This window comes from Mchenga conophoros, linkage group LG14, assembly GCF_057382185.1.
Source record: "Mchenga conophoros isolate Kocher_MC1m ecotype Shallow Benthic linkage group LG14, M_conophoros_male_GT1.1, whole genome shotgun sequence".
Taxonomy (NCBI): Eukaryota; Metazoa; Chordata; class Actinopteri; order Cichliformes; family Cichlidae; genus Mchenga; species Mchenga conophoros.
Window position 1 is genome coordinate 13,458,675 of NC_140539.1, and position 14,880 is coordinate 13,473,554.

General features: G+C 41.6%; 1 protein-coding gene across 1 annotated transcript in view; it reads left to right on the top strand.

Moving 5' to 3' along the window:
* Positions 1–3,565: 3,565 nt before the first annotated feature.
* The window catches only part of pid1 (phosphotyrosine interaction domain containing 1), a 35,281-nt gene continuing 23,966 nt past the window's right edge, over positions 3,566–14,880 (top strand). Inside the window, exon 1 of the mRNA XM_085245389.1 lies at positions 3,566–3,724. Within this exon, the coding sequence (XP_085101515.1) occupies positions 3,695–3,724 (30 nt within the window). The 5' untranslated portion in view covers positions 3,566–3,694. The remainder of the gene's footprint in view (positions 3,725–14,880) is intronic.

Below are 14,880 nucleotides of genomic sequence, written 5' to 3' on the forward strand. Positions count from 1 at the left end.
GTGACTTCTTTATGTGTGTCTCATGTGTACTGTACCACATGCATCATATTTGGGGCAGGATACTTGTTTGAAAGCGTTTGATTTATTGACCTTTATTCAACCAGGAAGTCCCACTGAGATCAAGTCTCTTCTCTCTAAAGGAGGCCTGGCCATGAAAACTCAAGCAATACTGAAAATGAAAGAAATATAACAAAAAAATGGGAATTATGTGCAGCGATTTATTAAAACGTGCAAGCCTGACCTTTCTCAGTAAGTAGTCTTCAGGAATAGTTCTCCAGGCTTCTTAACGGACATTCAAAGCTCTTCTTCGGATGCCGACTGTCTTTTGTTTTGTTCTCAGTCAACATGATCTCACATGATCTCAATTGAGGGGAGGCCAGTCCATGACTGATAGAGTTCTGCTGTGTGGTTTTTCTACCCAGGTATGCTTTTACTGAATTTGCAGTGTGTTTTACTATCACTGTCATACTGAAAAATGAAGATGTTGCCGATCAAATGCTTTCCAGATGGTATTGCATGGTGGCTCAAAATCTGATGGTACTTGTCTGCATTCATAATTCCATCAAATGTAAAAATTTTAGGCCTGCCACTTCTACTTTTGTCCTTCACTCACCCAGTTTCCTCTTTTTTTTGCATCCACGCTGAGATATACCAAGTTTTTACCTGATAACTCATCGGGAACCATCTTGTTGGTGCGAGAATACAAATTAATGAATGTCAAAACTGTAATATTTCTGGCATTTTTAAAAATAGATTCGGTTAAATGATGGGGTAAGAAACAGGGTACTAGTAACAAAGTTTTTTGTTATGTGTAAACGCAATGCTGGTTGATCACTTGAGCTAGGTGCCTTTTTTAAATGTTTGAATGATTCATAGGTCACAGTTTAGTGCAAGTACACCAAACAAACAGTTAAAATTGTTTTAAAAAACATACAACCTCAAAGAAAAACTTGGAGAACTTTTGTTCAAGACAACATTGAAACATTAATAGAAAGTCTGGATCCTTGGAAGCAAAATATCAAGAAATAAGCACTGGCTCGAGATTTTTGCACAGTATCATAGGTTTCGAAAAGGGAACTCTGCACGACACTTCTCATTAAAGAGGGAGAGAGATTTTGGGCCGTCTACACAAACATCCTGAGTTTGATTTTGAAACCAGTCAGCCTTAGGATCAAATCCAGCGATAATAAGTTTGCTCACCTGTAAATCACGATCAAGTGAATCAAAACGCCTTAAACAGATCCACCGACGAGGAAGTGTAATGCTGTCTTCTGTCCAGGGCACCTATGAACCTATGAGCTCATTTGTCACAGCTGTAGCAGCAGTAATGGTACTGTGCCCTTTTCTACAGGCAGTGTAAAGATTTATTATCAGATTGAAAAAGTGTTGTGCTACTAGTACCAGTGCTGTACCTGAGGCCTGAGGCGCTTTAGAACTCATACCAAAACAATACTGAGAAACACGAACATGGTTTTCTACCAAATAGCGTTCTATACGTACAAAAAGGACTTTGTTTATGTTTTTTAACAGAGCACCTCCAGTTCATCAGTTTGCATCTCGCCCAAACACAACATAAAAAAAGGTGGCAGCATCAGAATTTTGAAGTGTGATTACTGAGCGAGCGATGCTGCTGCTGTTCTGCTAATAATCCAGCTATGATGGGCGGACACATGGAGCTACAGCGATTAAACTGTTTTCTGAAAACGTGGATTCTAGCTATTTACAGCATCTGTTTTTCTGTTCCCAAGGTCATACCCACCACACTGAACCGTAAGCCGTGCGACAGACCTTTTATGGAGTGTTGGTAATGCGAACACCCTCAGTGACCTCAGGCTTTATCCAGATGTTTCCCCGTGTAAACATCTCTAAATACAGACTGCGACTGCGGAGTCATGTCGTTCCTCACACCTACGTAGATTATGTGTGTCGACCCACATACACACACACATTGCAGGAGGACCAGATGCGATTGCTGGCTTTTGTCTTTTCCTGCAGTCTGTTTCCGAGACTTTGTGAGGTTGACCTCTGCCCTTTGAGCGGTTTGGAGGGTCAGGCTGTTTCACATGGCGCCGTCTACTGCTAAAAGTTTCATTTTAACACGACAGCAGATTAAAAATTATCCAACTTTTGGCGGCAGTAAAATGAATTGATCAATTTTCGAGAAAATAACAGATGATGTTTTTCACGAATATCTCTTCCAGACTGAGCTCGTAGAGTAACAAGGTCATTCTGAGCCGATACAGTCAGCCTTTGTTTTTTAGGCGCTTAAGGAGATCAAAATGTGTGGGCAGCATAACATTCTTTGTCCTTAGCTGCCTTTGTTCAACTTGGGATTTATGAGACCGGAAGACTTAAACTAACCACGTTTTCATTGCTGCTAGCCGCTGAAATAATGCTGTTTTTGTTGGGTTTACATAACGTTTCTTTTGATTTGACTGCATTCTTCCACTTCTGGCTGTTTTGGTCCAGATGACTAATCTTCGAGGGCCTTTAATTCATTTTTGTAATGAGGCTAAATTTCATTATGGGCGCCTTTTGATGTTCGTGTTGCTTCACAGAGCTGGGTGGAAAAAATAGGGCCTTGGAAAAAGGATGTATGTGGAAATGGGAAATGCAGGACTTTGGGAGTATAGAATTTACTTCACTGAGGCCTGCAGTGACGGGATCTCCAAGAAGAACCTTGATGTTGCACAATCAACCAAAGAAAATGGACCTGGAGATCAGGAAACCAGAGTGATTATAGTTCCAGAGTCAGTTTAGTCAGTTTAGCTTTTATTGCCTAGAAATGTTTAGTTTTGATTGAATTTTTATTAGTTTCAGTCTTTTTAATTATTACTGTAAGAAGGGAATATGTCAGAAGCGAGATTTAGGATAATACAAGTATTACAATAAAACATACATCTTTTTGAAAGCAGTTACAGTAAGTCACAGTCTTGTCTCAATAAACACATCCATCAATGCCTCGTCAGGTAAGCTGTAATAAATGTTATGTAAATGTAAATAAACTAACAGGTGCTAAAGGGCGTTTCTTCCATGTTTTTATTTTAGTTTTCCAAGTTCACAAAATGTATTCGGTTATCTTTTCCTCACAAAAGTCTAGTTTTAATTTTAATTTTATTAGAGTTATTTTAGTTTATTTAGTTTTAATTTATAGTTTCATTTTAGTTAACTACAATAACCTTGCATGAAACCAGATTAATAAACTGGAAGATGCTCCAAATGGAAGAGGAGAATTCAGGGACGAATAGTGTATAATCTGATATGTGCAATATTAATATTTAAGGTGATGGATTTTTCAAAGGAAATTACAAAGTGAGAAGTGTTAAAATGTGTATAAAAGAAAGAAACAAACAAAAAAACTAGCTAAAGCAGCATTTATACTCTCAGATTAAACCAACAAAAAGTCCCCCTAAGAATCAGGCTGCAGATTCAAAGCATCAGATTAACCGTATCGATCCTCGATTTCCCACCGCACTTGAAAGCAGCACGAAGCGCCCCATCGTGGATAGCAGGTACCTCCACCTGGTGGCCACTGCGTTAACTACAGCCAGGCGGAGCAACCTATCCTTCATTATCGACCAGTCCAGAGAGAAGGAGGACGGAGAGGCAAGCAGTGAAGGCGAACAGATGTGAGCCGGACTACGGGAGGAGAACAAGCTGTAGTAAGAGACGGAGAACCTCTGATTCTGCGAACATGTGGCAACCTGCGTCGGAGCGACTGCAGGTAAGGATGTGAGCGGCTTATGGTCGGTGGGGTGGCAGAAATAAACGGCTCACAGCAGCTACCGAGACCCGCCGTGCTGGTGCCGTGTGCGTGTGTGTCTGCAGCCCAGGCAGAAACGCTCCGTTACAGATGTTCCCTGTGCGCCGTGACGCTTCACCGGGGTGCCAGCAGACTTCAGAAAATGACAGAGACGAGCGTTAAAGCGAGCATTTTTCTGCCCCTGTCTCTGTGTGGTTACCTTTTGCTGCTACGTTTCACGTTACGCAAGCCAGTGGGGTGGCTGGGAAGAGGAGGGGGGGAGCAGCGTGCAACAATTTGTGTCTCCACTGCATTCCTGTGCAAACCCACCGCTGGAGAGCCTTTTTTTTACCCCCTCCGTATAAAGTCACAGACACGCACTTTGCAGCTGTGTTTGAAATATCCACACGTTGGCCCAGAGGCCAGCTCGATCCAAAATCCACCTTCATTGAGCGCAGGCCTCCTCATCCTCCTGCTGTTGTCACTTTTTTCCGTTCATGCTGCCACATCAGGATGCTTACCCTCTGTCTGAAAGCATCCCGTGATCTGTTAGGGTGTAAAAAAAAAAGCGACGTGGTTAATGACACGTAGTGTGATATCCACGGGTAAGTCGTGCACCGACCCTGGTTTCACGTCTCCTGCAGACGTAATGTTCTCCAGATGTGTGCCTGTGGACTGCTTGCCAAGTGAACTTGCACAATCCCCTCTCCTGCCCAGGCGTCAAGAAGATGGAATCACAAAGTATTAAAACCGAGAGTTCCGGTGTTTGTAGGGAGTCAGATGTGGGCGCTGTAAATTATCCCCTTAACACACATCTGCCCTCTAGGTGATCCAAACAGGCTGCAGCAGGACGCGGTTTATAAACTGCTATTGATCCGGGCTCGCTGAGCACACTGCGCTGTCGCTTTCGGATAAACTCAGATGTGGTCATGCTCAACAAGTGTCGTAAAGTCAATCTCATACTTTCCATGGCTGGTTGCTCCAGTACGTTTTGGTAGTGTTGCAGCAAGTGAATCATCATTCAGGTCCCTGCCAAACGCAGTGAAAAGAGGGAAAAAAACAAAAAAACGGCCACATCAACAGCCCAGATTACAACCAGCAGGTTGTAATCCTTTTAGGTCAAGTTATTTTGTTCATTAATTTCTCAAACTGCTGGCCTACTCCTGGTTTATAGAGTAGAGTGGGCCCCTCCTCAGTTTGGATTCATGGGACAGACACCCTTTAGGCTTAAAGCTCTCCTTTTTGACCGTGAATCCTCCCGTAGTTATGCATTTCTTCTTCTCTTGTCTCTTTTCAGTCCATGTTTGTTTATACACCACTTTGCATTTAATCATTAGCAATCATTAAACTCTAGTTCGCTCTCCTCTAGTGTGTCTTTTGTCCAGTCTTCCTCTCTCTGCTCACTCCTCTTTCCCCTCACCCCCGGCAGATGGCCACTCCTCCCTGAGCCTGGTTCCAGTTTCTTCCTGTTAAAAGGGAGTTCTTTCCTCCCACTGTCTCCAAGTGCTTGCTCATGGGGGTAGGGGGGGATTGGATAAGGCTCACAAGATCCCCAGTCATTTTATGAGATGTTGTATAGGGGGAAATAAAAAGAAGAGCACTTCAATTTGCAGTGTATTGTTGTTGTGTTGGGAAGTGTGTTTTATCAGTTATATTATATCAGGTAAAATATACTCGATGTTAGTGATAGCATTATAAAGTGTTCTAGGGCTAAAACTCTCCACGTCTACTATATGGTCAAAAGTACTGGTTTCATCAACAGGTTACACCTGCAGAAACTGCTTGGCCTTGGAAACCCATGCCACGAAGCTCCCACTGCACCGTTTTTGAGCTGATGTTACTGAGCCAGACCCCCAGGGTTATGTAGTTCCTATGTAGGAACTGTAATTACAAATGGGAAATGGAAAATCAGATAAATCCAACTTGGAGCCTTTTAATGTGAAAGTGGCTGTGCTGTAGGCAAGTACAGAGGCCTCATGCCAGCTAACCGAGCCTTGTTTTCTGGGAAATGTAGAATCCAGGGATGTAATACTGAACTGCTTCAGGGAACAGGTGTAATTAAGGAAATCTTAACTTTGATAACCTGGGCTTAGTCCACATCAGTTTACCGCCTGGAAACCAGCTGTGGCTGGATGCTGATAAAAGAGTAAGGCATGTCTGAAAACTATCAAACGCTCCACGTTTCAGTTGACGACTTTATGAGGAGACTCTTGTTGAGGACAGCAGCCAGGCTGTTCTCTCCTTATGCTAAATAGCAGAAACCTTGCTGTGTATATTAATAAAAAAAAAAAGATATAAAAAAATAATGAATGACCCATACACCAAAAAGTGGTTACTGAACGATAGCAAATACCCACCCATTGCCTGCTTTGTTACCATAGCAACACCATCCTGTAGGCTGGTATCCTTCAGCGCTTTTGAGTCGGGCATGGTGGGGTTTGTACAGTTTAATGTCTCTCTTAGCTGATTTACCGTCGCTTATTATGTCCTGTTTTGTTGTTTTTGTTATTCACATCTGTCCATATTATTCGCACTTGTGCCGTCCTCTGTTGCCATAGCAACGTCTGATGTCTTGCTGCGTTTTTTTTTTTTTTTTTAACGTCTTGCGCCCAGTCGAGAAGAGGAAAAGGGAGAAAAAGAGATGCGTTTATCCGTGAGGTTGAAGAGATACGGGGTTGTGTTGCCACGCTGTGTGCTGATGCTGCATCATGCCTCCCTGTTTTTCTCTCTGTTTGCCCTTTCTACCCCTCGCTGACCACATCCCTCGGTCATTTTCGACGGGCCCTTCCTCCCCAGCCAGAGGCCATGTTGGTTCACCGACAGATTGCACAATATGCAGTGGGCTGGGAACAGCTATGCGTGTGGATGTACGCTCACATGCAGCTTAGGAGGCAGGTTACAAGGCTGTACACATGCACAGCAGCATGCTTCCTTTGTGAAAATCCCTAAGCCTTCCAGACACGCTGTTTTCCGCTGTCAGCAGCTCTTTCTTTAGCCACGGTTTCAACTTTTTGACGCTTTCAAACTTCAGCGTGTGCGACTCTGACAAACAGGGCTGACCAGACGCAAAGATGTTGACCTGACAGTGCAACAGACTGAGGTCAAAAAGAGTCAGAGTCATTCTCTGCATTTCTGTCTCTTTGTCTGAGGTTGCTTTGTAGCCACAGTTAACCCTTGTGTGATGTTCGTATTTTTGTTACTCAGCCAGTGTTCATGGGTCTGGTGGACCCGCTAGAGTTTTGGCTTTCCAAATTAACACTATCAAACAATTTTATGTTAAATTACTCAACAGATGTTTACTTCATCCCAATTACAAGACATATGAACAGCAAACATGGTTAATTTTTTCCCTTTACCTTTGTTAGATCACATTTATGAATTAATGTGCTTCTCGTTTTTCTTTTATATAAAATGTTATAAATAAATCAGTTATAATCAAGTGGAGTGAGTGGAAAGACACAACACATTTACACGTGAAAAAATAATTAATTGTTTAATTTTTCTTTTGAAAAAAACTGAACACGGGTCTCACAGACCCGAACACCATACAAGGGTTAAGTTATAGTTGATGGCACAAGGAGACTGCCCAAAAATTCCCCATAATACCCAAAACCATTTTGTTATCCAGCAGACATTTCCTCAGTGTGCACATTTCACCTATTTGTGTTTTCTTTTGTTTAAAGATTTTAAATCCATTTCAGTTGAATACTTTGTACTGGTCAAAGTGCATTTGTCGCACGGTGTTTAATGTTTCTTTACTTTTACTCATATTTTTGTCTGTTTGAATGCTAACAGACTAGATTAGTAGTTCCCAACATATTTCAGGTGGCGTGCCTGTTTTTAGTTTAATTTGAAGTTGTGTTAATGGGATCTGGGCTGTTTTTAACAGTAATTTACTTTTAGCTTAGCACTTGTTAGCCATGTTTGGCTAACTGCTTAAAACAACCATAAATGCTAGCTTACCATTTCATTCACCTTCTATTTTTTGCTGTTGCTCCCGTTAAAAAATGTCATTAGCTTTATTAGCTCCGCTTAGCTGTTTATTGAAGTTTTGCACATACATGATCACTTTAACCACCTGACATTAACTTGTCTACCATTTTAGATATGTGACCGTCATGGTGACAGTGTAGGGCCCAATCAAGGACCTAGTCACACAGGCCTAGAGACCAGTCTGTGGCTGGTTGCGACTGATTGCTGGAGGTTGATGGCAGAACCAGGGAAAATTATTGCTAAAGCGCCCAGTTACACAGGCATACAGACCTGACATCATGTGAGAACAGTTAACCTTTACATTTAGCAAGTCATTTTAACAGCACAGGGATGTTAAATGCGTAGCCGGGCCCTTCTTTGTAAAGTTCTGTCTATGTTCTCCCTGAGCCTGTGTGGGTTCTCTCTGTGTAATTTGGCTTCGTCCCACAGTCCAAAGACATACATATTAACGGTAATTTATACTTTGGCAATGAATTTAGGTTGAGCCTAAGTTGTAGTTTATGCAAGTGGCCGATGTGGGAATTTATGCCTGTGGGGGCTGTGTCGATGGCGGTGTGTAGCTACATTTCCGGGGGGTGCATGGCAGGTTACGGTGGAGGGAGTCAGAAGGCTGTGCTGTTACAATGTGCCTGTGTTGTGGATTTATCACAGTGGAATACAACCTCTGTTAGGGTGTTCTGGTGATTCTCACTTGGCTGTGGGTGTGAATGTGAGCTATTGCTTTTCTCTCCCCGGCTCCCTCTCTACCCCCTGGCTACAGTAGAAGTGCTCCCCTGCCAAGTTATCATTTCTGGCCTTTCTTTTACTTTCTATGTCTCGTTTCACCTGGAAGTAGATCTCCATAGGATTAGGCCTTGAAATGATGTTAAACCAAGACAATAAATATGTATTTTATATAAGCTCCACAGCGATAGAGGTGAAAAAATTCTGGATGAATTTCTTGATGTCATTAAACTTGTCAAGTTAGCAAGTGTTTTTGAAACAATCTCATTGTTAATGATCTGCTGAATTTCTGTTACATGTATCTGTTACTATGTTTTAGAATTTTATTAAAAAAAATAATGAGAAAGTGAACTGATGATAATCAAGTGCATCCCTACGTATTGCTTTAAAGAAATAAATAAAAAGCATTGGGTCAGCAGTGTCTGAGTCTGCTTATTAGCTTTAGCTTGCATGAGCCAAAGATGTAGTGCATACATGTAATATACAGCTCTGTAACGGCTATTGTGACTTATCAAAAGGCAGTTAGTGCCCGTGATGGTTGACCTGTAGCCGAACAACGCACCATGCAGATATTCTTGGCAGCGAGGAGTGTTTTTTATCATTAGCACGTCCCGTTTATGTCCTCTGGCTCTAGACTCTTTAAGATGTCGCAGTGGGTTCGCTGTTTATGTCAAACGGTCGTTGATGTTTTTACTGCCAGCCAGAGAGTCTCCTTCAGGCCTTGAGGTTAGAGTGCTATAATGCCCACTTCCTCCTACAGAAGTAACAGACCAATCGCAACCTTCCGATCACTGACTTTCTCCCTCCTACACGCCTCGGCGCTCCAATCGTGATTGAGAAAAACAGGTTTTCGTCCATGTGCAGACCTCCCACAGTCTACTCGAGGTTGAGCTCATTCGGGCAAATTTCCTCTCATAAACTGCCCCAGGATCAGTGGAGGATGCTGTAAACACACAGAGAGACAGTTTTTTGAATTCTTACCATCCAGGAACTGGAGAAACGCATCCTACGTTTGGCTTTAGGAAGTAACCGCCACATGCTGGCCTACCTGTAGACCACAGCATTGTCCTTTCATAGGTTTACTGGGAAGGATGTGTTTGTGTGTATAAAAGGTGTCTGAGGGACAAACAGGGGTTGGATGGAGGTGGTTTCCAACTCAAGAGTTGCTTAAGGTATAAGCCGCAAGGTTTAAGTGTTTGTGAAAGACTCGCTTAATTGGCTGAGCCTGTTTTGGGAGCAAATTCATTTAATGTGCGACTTTAGCTCATTTCCTGTCTGCTCACAAGAGAAAGACATTTATATAGGTTTTTGTCTCACACTGACAAAATATTTCTGTATGGAATATAGTTTTTGGGGGGTTTCATGTTACTGTGGTAGTCGAAGTTACTGTGTTACTGTTACTGTGTAGGTGAAGGTCTTTCTATGTCTTTCGTGATGAAAAGAAAGAATGAAAGAGAGAGACAAGAAAGTGCCAAGAGCCAAATCAGGGATAGCATAGAGGATAGTTCCTGCTGGAAAAGTTGTAAAGGTGTTTTGAATCTCTATTTGGATGTTTTCTTTCAAACTTTGTGTCATAAATGATTCTGTCATCAGGAAAAGCACCTGTTAGTCTTGAGAACACGCTGTTTTTGCCTCACCTGGCTCCCGGTCGATATACGTAGAGTAGGACTAGGTACTGAAACCCAGTAAAATTGGTAGGATTAAGAAATACGATTTATTATTGGTACTTAAAGGTCAATTTCTCACATTTTATCTGACCAGATTTCATGATTTTTTGATATTCCTTATCCAAAATAAAGTTCTCGCTGGGCTTTGTGAAGATGGTGTCGAGAATTAAATGCTCCGAAGTGTGGTTCTACTTTGTTAGAGTCAGTGCTGACAGTGCTCATTGCCACAAATGCAACAAGTCTTTGGCTTGTAAAGGTGGAAACACGAGAAATCTAGCTCGTAGTTCATCTGTCATTGCTCCACGTATGTTATGCTAGCAGCACGGAACACACACGTAAGCGTTGTAGTTCTTTTTTTCTCAAATATGAATGTTGGTTAATGATTAAAAGTGAATGTTAGCAAGAGGACTGTTACCGGTGAGTGTATTCAGTCTGAATACATGGTTTAAATGTCCCAGTTCCAGCTTCAGATCACTCGTTGAGGTGAAACTGAGGATATGACACAGTAAATGTTGTCAGAAAATGGTAAATGGTCTGTATTTATATAGCGCTTTACATATCCACCCATTCACGCACACATTCACACACTGGTGATGGCAAGCTACATTGTAGCCACAGCCACCCTGGGGCGCACTGACAGAGGCGAGGCTGCCGGACACTGGCGCCACCGGGCCCTCTGACCACCACCAGTAGGCAATGGGTGAAGTGTCTCGCCCAAGGACACAACGACCGAGACTGTCCAAGCCGGGGCTCGAACCGGCAACCTTCCGATTATAAGGCGAACTCCCAACTCTTGAGCCACGATCGCCCAAGAAAAGGTCCTTAACATCTGTTCAAGGTGAAGGTTTTAGTTCTTACACACTGGATACATATGGATTTCATTCATATTGGATGATTTAATAAATATTAATGCATTATATTTTATTTTTTATATTTCATCATTAACCAGACCAGTAAGAAGCATAGCTAACAGCTTTGCTGTTAATGCTAAATGGCTAGCTAGCATTACCTAGCATGCCTTTCCTTTATCATGATTTTTTAAATTTCATAAGTTGAGTGCTATAATTTTGAATGTTTGGATTATTAATAGTTACCTTGGTTAGTTACAGATGCACAGTTAATACAGGTTCTCCCTATAAATACAGAGGCCACAAACTTAACTTTAGCCTCCTTAAAAAGCCACAGTGATGTTTTTGTCTGTTTACAAGTACAACATCTTAAAAATACAGCTACAATTTGAAAAAAACTCTTATGGTTAGGAACAAATTAAGGTCGACTTTGGCAACAATAACTGGCAGACAAAATACATGTTCCTGCCAGTGTTTCTTACTGTGCACCGGTCATAGGTTACGGGTAAAAAAAATAATTAAAAAATGATGTGACAGCAAGCAATCGTAGATGTAAATGATCAAAGTTAAGAAATAAATAAACATCATAAATGGGATTTTCAAAGATTTTGTGGCGAATAAGAGCATGTGCTTTTGTTGCTGCTAACATACTTGTAATTCATTTTTAGGTTATACTAAATACTATCTATTTGTACATCAAGCTTTGTCACCTAGTATACGAGGACCAGACATCAGTGCGACCCTTGCTTATCTTTCCAGTTTCCTACAGTTTGATGGTGCTTTCCTAATTGGTTCATGGCCAGAAGTGTTTCTAATTCTGGATCGTGTCAGGCTTAATGATCACATGCGGAGCTGTGTATTCGCTTTAAAAAAATAAAAGTTCTGCAACAGAACAGTTTAACAAACAATGATGGCCTCCTCTCTTGTTCTTTATCAGCGCCACACACATGTTGAGCAGCTGGCGCACTGCTGTCTGCGCTCCTTTTTTTCTTCAGGCTCTCCACATGTGTGTCTGTGTTTGTGGATGCCGATGCGTATGACACAGACTGATGTTGTTGACTCGTATTATCTTGAGGTCTTGTGTTACAAGACTTCTAACCATACTTAACATAACTAACCAGTCTCGGTTGATTTCTTGGGATGAGCCAGTAGCCATTTGTGTATCTGGGGGGTTAGGTGGATTTTTATCAGTGCTTTTTGGACAAGGACATCTGTCTGCAGGGCTTAACATTATTTCCAGCTGTTTCGTAAACTTTTGTCATAATCCCATCCCCGTAACCCTGACTTTATGCGTCTCAGTGGGTGTGCCCGAGTGCCTGTTTTCACCCTGTTATGCAGTGACTCACCATGATATTGACCTGAGAGCCTCTTTTCTCTAAGAATGCTCCCTCAGAGGGCCAAAAGTTGAACTTACCATCTGTGATCTGTTAAACTCATCACTGTAGGAGGCAAACTGCACTCCCCAAAACTCCCTGTGACTTAATGTCTTGTGGTTGTGATTGTTCAAGTGATGTCTTACATTTGCATATTTTAAATGCACAATTCCAAATCATTTAGTATTAGAGACTCTTTAAGAAATTAGCACTTGTCTAGATAGCACTTGTGATTTCCAGCAGTAATCAGAGTCGTTGTTGGAGAGCAGTCATTCAGAATTTCTTGGCTGCACTGGGTCAGTTTGACTAAGATCCAGATCTTAATATTCAAGATTAATTTTAGTGTCATTCAAAACTATTCACAGGAGAGGTCCACAGCAGAACAGCGTGATTTTGTAATAGGGAAAAATACTACAAAAACTCACAAACTGACATAATAATAATCATGTAAACAGTCTCTAAATGACCATGAATACATTCTCACAAGACACTTCATTAGGTACACCTTGCTAGTACTAGGTTGGGCCTACTTTTGCCTTCAGAACAATTTCTAGGTGAACTGTAGGAATGTTAAATTGGTGTTTTTTAGAAAGTCACATGTAACATAATTTGATGGGACGGATTCTGTTGTGTCAACCATTTGACTATTCCACAATCTGATTAGATCACTGAAAGAAAGCAGGGCAAGATCCTCAGAGCCAGTCAACTCTAGTACCAGGTAGGACCCACTTTTACCTTCAGAACTGCCTTCAGTGCCATTGATTCAAGAAGGTGCTGGAGACATTCCTTAGAGATTTTGGTCATATTGACATGAGAGCATCACACAGTTGTGCAGTTTTGTTGGCGACACATCCATGATGTGAATCTCCTGTTCACACATCCCAAAGGTGCTCAATTAGATGGAGACCTGGTGAATGTGTAGGCCATCTGAGTACAGTGTGAAATAGTGCTCACTGGCACTAAGGGCCCACAGTGTGCCAAGAAAATATCCCCCACACAGGGCAGGATTCACCCATGCTTTCATTATGTTTATGCCAAATTCTGACCCTACCATCCGAATGTCACAGCATAAATCGAGACTCATCAGACTAGACAACATTTTTCCAATCTTCTCAGTTCTCATAGGTGAGCCTATGTTAATTGTTGGCAGTTCACACTGACTCACCAAGATTGTCGCGTCAGTTTCCTGTTCTTACCCGACAGCAGTGGCGCCCAGTATGGTCCTCTGCTGCTATAGCTCATCTGCGTCAAAGTTGGATGTGCTATGTGTTCAGGGATACTTTTCTGCACATCTTTACCGTAGTGAGTTGTTATTAGAGTTACTAATTGCAGGTCTGGCCATTCTGCTCTGACCTTTGGCATCAACGAGGCATTTTCATCCAGAGAACTGCTGCTCTTTGGTTGTTTTCGCTTTTCTGGACTATTCTCCGTCAACCCTAAAGATGCTTGTGTGGGGAAATCTCAGTAGATCATCAGCCTGTTTGGTACCAACAACCACGCCACGTTCAAGTCACTTAAATCACCTTTCTTTCCCATTCTGATGCTCATTTTGAACTTGAGCAGGTCATCTTGATTATGTCTACAGGCCTAAATACATTGAGTTGCTGCCACATGGAAATTAGATATTAGTTGAACAGGTGTATCTAACAAAGTGGCTGGTGAGTATATTGCTCACACTCTGATAGTATAAAAACTAACACTCTCTTTTTGTGAGTGTAAATGAGCGGATGCATTGCTCGCCACCAACTACTTATTGTTGCTTTTAGCATTAAAGTAATAACGCTAAATGTGAACATTTCCAGCCATGAAGGCAAATATCACAACTTGCGTGCAAAAGACCAAATCATTTCACAAGATTAACGATTAGATTAGATTAGATAGAACTTTATTAATCCCTCGGGTGGGTTCCTCTGGGAAATTCGATTTCCAAAAAGCACAGCACCGACAGAAGTTTCAGAGTTACAGAATATTTATATATATATATATATATATATATATATATATATATATATATATATATATATATATATATATATATATATATATATATATATACATACACATATGTATACATACACACACACACACACACACACACACACACACACACACACACACACACACACACACACACACACACATATAAATACAGAGACAATATAAATAAAATATACGAAGGGGATAAATAGAATCAATAGGAATAAAAAATAAAAATACAAGTGAATTGCACATTTCGAGTATTGAGGTCTATTGCACTGTTGACTATTTACAAAAGTATTGCACAAAAGGTATTGCACAGTGAGGTGAAGAGGCACTACAGCTTAGTTGTTCCCCCCTCCTTTGTCCTCCTGTTTCCCCTCCCTCTCCCCTCCAGAGAGGAGTTAAACAGTCTGATGGCGTGTGGGACAAAGGAGTTTTTAAGTCTGTTAGTTCTTGTCTTGGGGAGAAGCAACCTGTCACTGAACAGACTCTTCTGGTTGTTAATGGCCGTGTGCAGAGGATGCCCAGCATTGTCCATAATGTCCATCAGTTTC